At 38.1% G+C, this 10,859-nt stretch overlaps 1 protein-coding gene across 1 annotated transcript; it reads left to right on the top strand.

The window, feature by feature from the left end:
* Window positions 1-1,926: 1,926 nt before the first annotated feature.
* LOC145130517 (uncharacterized) lies at window positions 1,927-10,539 on the top strand. Its single transcript, XM_079065303.1, has 6 exons — window positions 1,927-2,196; window positions 2,428-3,651; window positions 7,686-7,912; window positions 8,258-8,492; window positions 8,601-8,750; window positions 10,447-10,539. Exons 1-6 carry the CDS (start codon window positions 1,927-1,929, stop codon window positions 10,537-10,539), a joined length of 2,199 nt encoding a protein of 732 aa, XP_078921429.1.
* Window positions 10,540-10,859: the final 320 nt, after the last annotated feature.

Below are 10,859 nucleotides of genomic sequence, written 5' to 3'. Positions count from 1 at the left end.
TACGGAATGACACGAGGTTTCTATAACGTCTCTAGAGGAGCAACAGCCGATAGAGCTCTTCCAGTTATAGTAAACCGAATAGCCCGACAAGCCGATCAATCCAGGATTTCGTTCAATCGAATCCTCCAGGTGAATACGGTTGCGCAGGCTAACACTACAGATATCCTTCGTCTTGATGAAATGCAGGATGACACCCAGCATCATACAGAAGCACTTCAAAGGCAAGTCAATGCTGCTCAATCAGATAAGAGAATTGAGAGAGCATCAAGCTGACCAAGAAAGGCGCTGGAAAGCACAAGACGAAGCGAAACCCAGCAACCGTCATAGCAACCGCCGCAAGTAGTGTTCGCACTACTTCTACTTTCTACTTTCTATATCGAATGTATATACTACTTTTCACGATATGTACAAAATCGGTATCAATAAAACAATAAGCACTTTACTTCAACAAGAGTTATTACAATTCTCATAAACATTCTATTCCAAAGTTTTGGTTTACAGATATGTTCTAGTGTTATTTTTCATGTTTTTCGATACGACCGCGAAAATTTTATTTTCGGTAGGTCGGTTTGATGTCGACACTTCCTCAGTATTGTGGTATATTATAGACCTGCTTTAAGGTCAAGTGTTCCAGATTACATATACTTAATATACCAATACAGTCGACATGTATTTTCATACTCTTTGAAAAATAACCACTCAAATTCATATCATCCTCTTGCAAGTAGTTTTTGCAATAGATTTCTATTTCCAATCCTTTACAAGATTCATGTTGAATTAAGTGTTTCGTTCAGAGATATCAAATTCATATTCATTCTTGATATCTTACCATCTTTTATCTTTTAACTGGTATAGAAAAGATGCCTCCTCGTAGAAATTCGAGACGTGACAATGAAGCATCGACGCCACCCCCACCACCACCTCCTCAATTCGACGATGCTATGTTTCAAGCAGCGGTCACGGCGGCTGTAGCGGCTGCCATGTCTCATATCAATGCTCCTGGTGCTAGTGGGTCGGGAGCTGGTGCACATCCTTCTAACCATGGCGAGGGTCATGAGCACTCGCGAGAGTGCACTTATAAAGACTTCTCGAATGCTAAACCCAGGACCTTTAATGGAACTGGAGTAGTGATGGTTTTAAGGCAATGGATCGAGAAGACAGAAGCAATCTTTGAAATTTGCTCCTGTCCGGAGGGTAGCAAAGTTAAATTTGATGCCTATACTTTTTCAGATAGGGCCCTAACATGGTGGAACGGCCATGTTAAGTCACTAACTTTGGTAGTGGCTAATACCATGAGCTGGAAGAACTTAAAAGCCATGCTAATGCGGGAATACTGTCCGCACGGTGAAATTCAAAAACTTGAGCAGGAGTTATGGGGTCTTATCATGGCTGGTGCAGACATAACCACTTACACGAATCGGTTCTGTGACTTGGCGATTATGTGTCCTGAAATGGTTGCTCTGGAGAGCAAAAAGATCGAAAGGTATATTTGGGGACTGTCGCCCCAGATACAGGCAAGTGTCATTGCCTCTAGGCCTGTTACCTTTGACAGTGCCAAGGAATTGGCACAGTCACTTATTGACCACGGAAATCGTCAAAATTCTGTGGTTACTGCTCCAGAACAACCTAAGGAAAAAGGTCTCATTCGGTTCAACAAGAAAGTACACAAACCAAATTACCAATGGGTACCCAAAGTCCTTTCTTCCAAATCATCAATTTGTCCAAAAAGTCCTACAAATTCTTTGAAATCATTATTTGATAAATAAGATATGGTATGGGAAAGAGTATCCAAAGTTAATAGTAATGGTCAACCCAGTTTCAAGATGGTTTGGGTTCCAAAACTAATTAATCCCGCAACTTTTGCAGGAACAACTATGGAGGAATATCATCAGAACTTGGTATGTTGATAGTGGTTGTTCCAAGCACATGACAGGAGTCATATCTCAACTGCACAACATTCAAAACATTAATGGTGGTTATGTGTTCTTTTCGGGAGGAGGAAAGGGAAAGATCACTCAAATGGGGACCGTTACAAATGGTGTGTTGAATTTTGAAAACATCAACGTCGTTCTTGAATTGAAACATAGTTTGTTGAGTGTCTCTCAAATCTACGATAGAGACTTTTCAACTCATTTCACCAAGAAGGAGTGCTTAATTCGAAAGCCTGGTATCGTCATACCAGAAGAATGGATCTTGGTGAGATCAGAACGTCAAAACAATGCCTATATCATTGACATGAATCACAACATCCCAGAGAATGTTACTTGCCTGTTCTAAAAGACTTCTGAACAGAATTCTATACTCTGGCATCGTCGCCTCGGTCACGCAAATGCAAAGAATCTAAATCGTCTTGCCAAAAATGATCTTGTTCGAGGGTTGCCTATCAAAGATTTTGTAACCTTCGAGAAGTGTGTGGCATGTGCATAGGGAAAGCATCATCGAAAACCGCACAAGCCCAAACTGGTCAACTCAATCGACACACTTCTTCAATTGCTTCACATAGGTCTCTTTGGACCAGTCAATGTTCTTAGCATCAACAAAAGCTCGTATTGTCTGGTTATAATAGATGATTACTCACGTTTTACCTGGGTATTCTTTCTGAAGAATAAGAGTGAGAGTGCAGAGTTGATCAAGAGGTTCATCGTCCTGATTGAGAATCAGACCAATGAGAAGGTGAAAGGCATTCAGTGCGATAATGGGATAGAATTCAAGAATGCTATTATGGATCATTTTTGTGTTGAAAAGGGGGTGCAATATCAATACAGTGCTACTCGCACACCACAACAAAACGGTGTTGCTGAGAGAAAGAATAGAACCCTAATCGACTCTGTTAGAACAATGCTTTGTGACTCAAAATTACCGGTGTTCTTCTGGGATGAGGCTATCAATACGACATGTTATGTTCAGAACCGGATCCTAATCAACAAACATCACATGAAGACTCTGTATGAAATCCTCTATGGTCACAAACCAACTGTTGCTCATTTCCGCACTTTTGGATGCCTATGCACTCTTCTTCATCTCGAAGCCACTCTAAAGTTCAATTCAAAGGTTGACAACTGCTACTTCGTCGGGTATGCTGGACGCACTGCTTATCGGGTCTACAATAAAGCTACCAAGCAGATTGTGGAGTCCTTTGATGTCCGTTGGCCAGAAGAAAATGAGACAGATGCTCGAGTTGGCCCTGATTGGTTATTTGATTATGCTGAATTGTTTAAACCATTTTATGTGTTTTCTGATAATGTTTCAGGTGCCCATCCAAACTCGTGTGGATCAAGTAGGGACAATGAAGAAGAAGTGATCATTGCTAAACCTATCAAGCCATTGATACTACAGGATGAAACTACAAGCTTGAATGATGGCACTCCGGATCCCCTACCAGTAGATGATGACACACCTACTAAATCTCCGAAAAAGGCTGACGATTCACTGGTTCTGGAAGAAAAAAGTGTCACCTCTACTGGAAATGTCATCTCTGACTCTGCAGAAACTTTTGATTATACTTTTATGGATTTTCTCTTTCCTGAGAGAATTCCTGGTGAGTATGTGACGAATACTTCATACGACTTCCGATCATCGGATAGAAGTGATTCAGCCACAGACAAGGTAGAGAACATCACGAATCTTCTATTTGTAGTGACAAAGAACATGGTTTGGCATGCGGAATTAAAGTTTGCACAATGAACATGGTGATTTGGGTGTTCAAGAGATGTATTGATTGTATATGGTGTTACACAAAAAGGATCTAGATCTAGACTACATAAATAACACACACTTACACACTCACTTTTACATCTCTCAAGCACACCTCTACAAGTGGTATGAACCCACTATTTATAGAGGTGTTTACATGTCTCTCTCTCACTCTCTATCTCTCATGGGTCAAAAGGCTAATGCACCACATGCAAGTGGGTTTTACAAAAGTCAAACAATTACAAAGTCAATCATGAATAACTTTGTACCCCAACATTCTCCCCCTCAAAGTTAGGAATGAATGACCCACTTCAAATCTTCCAAAATCGAGCAACTACACGACCCGAGCCTCAAGCGTGACACATGTCGAAACGAACTTCAATCTTCAATTCTTCCATGATTCTTCAATTTGGGCTCTAGGATGTGAAACCATACAAACCGAGCAGCAACGAATGATTAACTCCAAATAATCACCCAAAAGTTGCGCATAAAAACACACCCCAAAAATCTTCAATAAAACCAAACCCATTTCGAATACACCACTTCCGAACTTCCAATTTCATCATTTCGTAAGCTTCAAAAATTAAGGTCACTTCGGTCATCAAATCCGCGTAATATGAAAAATTCAAGTTCGAATTTCCATATAAATTTCTCCCCCTTTTTATAATCGAAATTTGATTATAAAACCTTCATGGAAAGAGAACGTGCTCTATTCGGAATTTTTCATGTCAAAACTCCCCCTTAACATGTGGCATTAACTTTGTGCTTTAATCCGGAAAACCCAAAAAATATTTAATTTTTAGCTTCGTTCACGGATCGCCTTTGACAAAATTTCTCAAAAATGGGTAGAATTTGTCAATTTCAAAATTCTACAGTGACCCGGTGCGCCCAAAACAGCAAAATATGCAAAACTCTCCCCCTTTTCCAAAGCTGGGTAGAAAACGTCAATTTGCACAAACTGCAGGGGCTTGAAATGCATTTTCTTCAATTTTCAGCAAAAACAATCCTTTTTCGAATTTGGGTATGAACCGCCAAACATTCGAAGCCTCAGGGACTATTTTCGAAAATTCTGCCATTATGCACCAAACATACGAAGAGTCCCCAAAATATACGAAGCTCCAAAAAAAATTTCGAATTTGGGTGAAAAGTGTAAAACATTCGAAACTTGCTTTAATTTTCGAAGTGTCAAAAATTCGAAGGTTCAGGGGCTGAATTCGAAAATTTTGCTTTTTGATTAAAACATACGAATCTTTCCAATTCATACGAACTATCCTCGGGTGAAAAGTGACAAACATACGAAGTGTCAAGGGCCATATACCAAAATTCGTTTTTCCTTCTTTTTCAATTCATAAGATGCCTTTCCAGTGAACAGTAACCCTTCGTACAAATCAAAAACCCCTTTCGTCCATTCGTTCACAATCAACCTTCGTTCAAACACATGAAATTTTTCACAGCATCTTCTTCACTTCGTTAGTTCAGTTCGCGAATCATCAACAATCAAACGAAAATTTTTCTCCAACCCTTCGTTCGAAAATTTATCTGCCCATATGAACGAAAATCTTTTAAGCTTTCTTCTTCCCTTCGTACGAAATTGAATCAAAATTTCCCAGTTCATCGATTTCGTTCCTTCTCATATTGACATCAAAATCAATACTTCGTTTTTCAGTAACAAACATCCAAAAACTCAGACGACTATTCAAGATTCGTACCCAAATCGAAAATCAATGCATTGACCAAGGTCTGTTCGTCCCCAAATCGAAAATCAATGCATTGACCAAAACCAAATTCGATTCCTAAATTGTCGATTTCCAGGAATCAACTCAAAACAAACTGATTTGAACACTCAAAACTTATAACGAAACCAACCATCACCGTCTTCAAAATCAAAATCATGTAGAGCCATGGACATCAAAACAAACAACTCCAACCCAGACGTTCGCTTTTACAAGTGACGACCAACACACAATTCGAACATACAGTCCATCTTCTTTTATTTCAATTAATCCAATTGATTATCACATCTAAGAACTCAAGAACACTGCGATGTCGAGTACATTCGACCAATATCGACCATATCAACATCAAAAGCATATTACAGTCTTTCTTAAATCTATCGAATCATCACTTTCCTTCCGAAAACACAAAGAGCAAACTCATCTACCCTCGAACATTGAATGATCGACATACAGATTTCTGATGTTGATTCAATTTTGACTTTTTCTTTTATTTGACTTTTCGATTTCAATCGCCGACAAGTACAAAAACCAATTTTCTCAACTCAATTTACAGATCAAACACTGAATACCAAACAGTTTTCATCTGTTCTTCATACGTTCGTCAATTGTTCTTGAGTGTTCATCGAAATCAAAGAAACAATTGATGATTTCTCAAAATCGAGATCATCATCGGTTCCTAATAGAGTAACTCATGTAAAATTGATTCACTAGATCTGATTAACAAATACTTCAAATTGATTAACAGGAACATTGAATCGAGAATGAAATTCAAGAGAAAAACGATTAGGAACTGAGATATGAATATCCGATGGTACAACTTGTAAAGCGTATAACGATGATGAACAATGAACGTCAACCAATTAGAACTAAACACATTTGATGACTTTTGGGCTTAAACAAAAATATCGGATTGAAAATACTTGTGGGCTTAATTCATCCATGAATAGTTACAGATTCGAGAATTGGATAAAAAACAAGTTGAGTTTTGGTCTTAAAATTGATTAACGAACAATAAACCATAGATGATTGTTTTGGGGCTAAAACTTGAATCAAACGAACATTAGCAATTTGAGAATCCAATCGAACAAAAGAATAGGATTGGATCGGGACTTGATCAACGAAAAATTTATTGGATCATAACAAACGGGTTTTTCAAAAAAAAAATTGATCCAACGAATCAAAATGATCAAAAATCAAGAAAGCAACGCACGAATCAATGAAATTAAGAGAGATCATAGAGAGAGACTCACCAAAAATGCTCCAATTATGACAAATGTTGCCAAACCAAGAATCGTTCTTCAAAAATCACGTTGATCTTGAAGACCCGCTCTGATACCAATTGTAGTGACAAAGAACATGGTTTGGCATGCGGAATTAAAGTTTGCACAATGAACATGGTGATTTGGGTGTTCAAGAGATGTATTGATTGTATATGGTGTTACATAAAAAGGATCTAGATCTAGACTACATAAATAACACACACTTACACACTCACTTTTACATCTCTCAAGCACACCTCTATAAGTGGTATGAACCCACCTTATATAGAGGTGTTTACATGTCTCTCTCTCACTCTCTATCTCTCATGTCACAAGGCTAAAGCACCACATGCAAGTGGGTCTACAAAAGTCAACCCATTTACAAAGTCATACATGGATAACTTTGTACCCAACACTATTCTCTTCACAAGTGGTGGATCATGAGATTTCTTCAAGGGTTCAGCGCGACCATCCCATCAAAAATATTATAGGTTCCCTGGCGTATGGAGTCAAAACCAGAAGCCAGAGCGGATATGTTAACGAATGTCTATATTCATGCTTCATATCCCAAATCAAGCCAAAGAACGTTGAGATGGATCTTAATGAACCAAGTTGGGTGGATTCCATGCATGAAGAGATGAATCAATTTGAGAAGTTGAAGGTTTGGTAACTGGTAGAACTTCCTGAAGGAAAGAAGTCTCTTGACACAAGATGGGTTTTTCGCAACAAGCAAGATGATAGTGGGGTGATTATGTGAAACAAGTCGTGTTTCGTTGTTCGTGGTTTCAGAGAAGGTCTTGATTACACAGATGTATATGCTTCCGAAGCTCGACCGGAAGCAATTTGTATCTTCTTAGCATACGCCTCCTACATGGGTTTCACTGTATATCAGATGAATGTCAAAATTCCATTCTTGTACGGAGAAGTAAAAGTGGAAATCTACGTTGATCAACCACCAGGTTTTGTCAACTCAAAATTTCCAAATCATGTGTACAAGCTGGACAAGGCACTTTACGTTCTTCATCAAGCCCCTCGAGCTTGGTATGCCACTTTGACTGAGCATCTATTAACTCATGGGTACACAAGAGGCACGATTGATCAGACGATGTTCATCAAAAGAGTGAAGAAAGACCTCATTTTTGTTCAAATCTACATGGATGATATCATTTTTGGGTCAAAAAATGATGAACTATGCAAAGATTTTGAAAAGGTCATGAAGATGAGGTTTGAGATGAGTTCTCTAGGCGAAATGACGATGTTTCTAGGATTGCAAGTGCGTCAGGATTTTTCGGGCATTCTACTGCATCAAGGCAAATATGTTGATGACATTTTAGTGAAATTCGGGTTCAAGGATGCTAAAATTGCTTCTACTACCATGGCTGAATGACCTCTGTTGACATCAGATCCGAATGGAGAATCAGTTGATCAAACTCTATATTGATCCATGATTGGTTCTCTGATGTATCTGATCGCTAGCAAACTAGATATACTCTTTGTAGTCTATCAATGCGCACGTCATCAGGCTAATCCTAAACTTTCTCATTTAATTGCTGTCAAACAAATTTTTAGGTACCTTAAAGGGAGACCTAAATTGGATCTCCGGTATCCTAAAAATCATGAATTTGATCTTTATGCTTTTGCTGACAGCAACTATGGCGGTTGTGACATTGATAGGAAATCTAGAAGTACTGGATGTCAATTCTTGGGAGACAGACTGATCTCGTGGCAGTGTAAGAAACAACAAACTGCGTCCACTTCTACAGTTGAGGCTGAATACATTGTTGCATCTGCTTGCTGTTCTCAGGTCATCTGGATGCAATATCAACTGCAGGATTATAATTTGAATTTTCTTAACACTCCTATCTTCTGTGATAATGATGTTGCTATTCAAATTGTTAAATATCCAATTCAGCATTCTAAAACCAAGCACATAGGTATTAAAGTTCATTTTATACGAGATTGTTTTGAGCGTAAACTTGTTCATTTGGAACAAATCCACACTGATAATAAAATGGCTGATTTGTTTACAAAACCTTTTGGAAAAGCTCGTTTTGATGTGCTTGTGAGTTTTCTTAAAATGATTCGTTTTGAAGACTGACAAGATTTTTTTTTATACATTTTTTATTTTTTTTTTTGTTTTCTTTAAATTTGTTCATATTTTTTCTTTCTCCTCTATGCACAAATTTAGGGGAGAATTAAAACCATACAAAAATCATAAAATTCAAAAATTCCAAAAATATTTTTATTTCTGTTTTATTTCTTTTTCAGAAAAATCAAAAATCCAAAAATATTGTATTGTTTTTTAGCGTATTTTAAATTTTGCTTATTCCTAGTTATTTTTATTTTTAAAATTTCTTTGTCTTGAAACGTGGATGAGCAAGGAGAATAGACCTGGAAAGGAATTGACGGACATTACACCTCACACTACTTTCACAAGGAATTGACGGCTTGCGGATCTAAACTGTTTAAGTTTCTTGATCTCGTTGTTACAAATTGTTGTGGATGTCCGAGCTTAATTGTCTTGGTTAATCCAACGCAGCCGAAAGGCACGCACTCACTTTCAATAAGCGAGAGAAGATGGGAACTTCTTATGTTCAAGTCGGTTTTGGCAGTATCTTCCTAAGAACTGTTATATTTAAGGAATTGAAGGCATGAAATTGTACAAATTGCCATGTCATACCCTGTTAAGATAGGTGTCGCCCTTTATAGGCTGACCATGTTCATTCAACGAGCAATGGTTGGGAGTTACGTCTCCATGTCAGTCTTGTCAATTCATGTAACCTACGAACTGCCATGACACCAAGTAAATTCATCCAACCGGGAAATAGATATCGCGTAACATCCCGCACAGGGTCTTGACATTCTTTTTTTCATGCAAAACTGCGGAGACTCAAATGTATTCTCGGATACATTCTCCACAGGTAAGGAATTAACGATATTGACACCAGGGCGATGCACCTCGCAAGGCACAATTATAGCTGAATGTCCCTCCAAGGGCCTTGACCTCGTGTCATGCTAAACTGTGGAAATATGTCTTTGGATACATTTTTTGCAGGAATGGTTTTGTGAGTTATTCCTCATTAACTCTTACTGGCACTAGAATGGTACACTCAGCTGAGATTCAGAAACCATTAAATGTCTAGCCAAGGGCCAAGTTAACTTGTTAACTTGAAAAACTGTATTGAGATCTTTTATCGAGGATATACAGGGGCTAACATCAAAAATAGCAACGAGTAGTTCTCCTATACTCAACAAATCGCAATGCGTTCCTCCATGTTCACACTGATACTGCGAGTAGTCTTCATCTGAGCCAAGGTTGGGTCCTTGAACAACTGTGGTGAGAAGGGTCTTTATGACCCTGTGATCCACAGGGATTTTTAGTCATGGTTACTTTTCAAGACGCATATGTGATCGATGAAAAATATTCATTCGAAGGAACAATAAGTGAAAATTATTTTTTAACACACAACCTTTCAACCCTAGAAGCAAGGTGAAGCTGTATTTGAAGTTATGTGACGAATTGCATTGCAACCTCCTCAATCAATTTGCTACTATCTATTAACTTGTTGAAGTGATCAAGAAGCATCGAACTCTATGTAATTATCAAAGAAGAAATTTTAAAGCTGAACGTGCTGATCTTGAAGAACCAATACAAGAAGCTTATACGCCCATTGTGTATTAAAAGTCAAATTTTGAAGGAAGTCCAACTACTAAAGATGAAATTATTCAGGTAGAAGATTCATATGTACATCTTGTAGTCAAGTGATGAAGAGATCGAGGAAAGAGATGAAAGTCAAGATCAAGGAAGACTGGAGAGGAAAGGAAGCTATAAACCAAAGGGAGATTGTTAGGACATAAATTTGTGGTTTATACTTTGCTTCTCAATACTTTTAGAGTTCTCGGTTTAGGACCGCAATCACTATGATCTCGGTGGTACTTGGACCAAAATCACCATGTGATTTCGGTGGGCTTAATAATGTTTTCAGTTGGGCTGGGCTTTAGTAATTAGGTATTAGTATATAATGTGTTATTTTCATCCGTGAATAGAGTCATTCAATGAGAGAATAAGTCATTCGGTTTTATCGGAGAGAGATTTAGAGAGCATTAACAGTTAGAGAGAAATCGTTTGATCTTATGTACCCGACTATTAATCAATATCAGTGTGCATTGA

The sequence above is a fragment of the Lactuca virosa genome, chromosome 8 (assembly GCF_052849685.1).
Source record: "Lactuca virosa cultivar CGN04683 chromosome 8, Lactuca_virosa_CGN04683_v6, whole genome shotgun sequence".
NCBI lineage: Eukaryota > Viridiplantae > Streptophyta > Magnoliopsida > Asterales > Asteraceae > Lactuca > Lactuca virosa.
The sequence above is the reverse complement of the archived record's forward strand: the minus strand, read 5'-3'. Positions and strand labels throughout refer to the sequence as shown.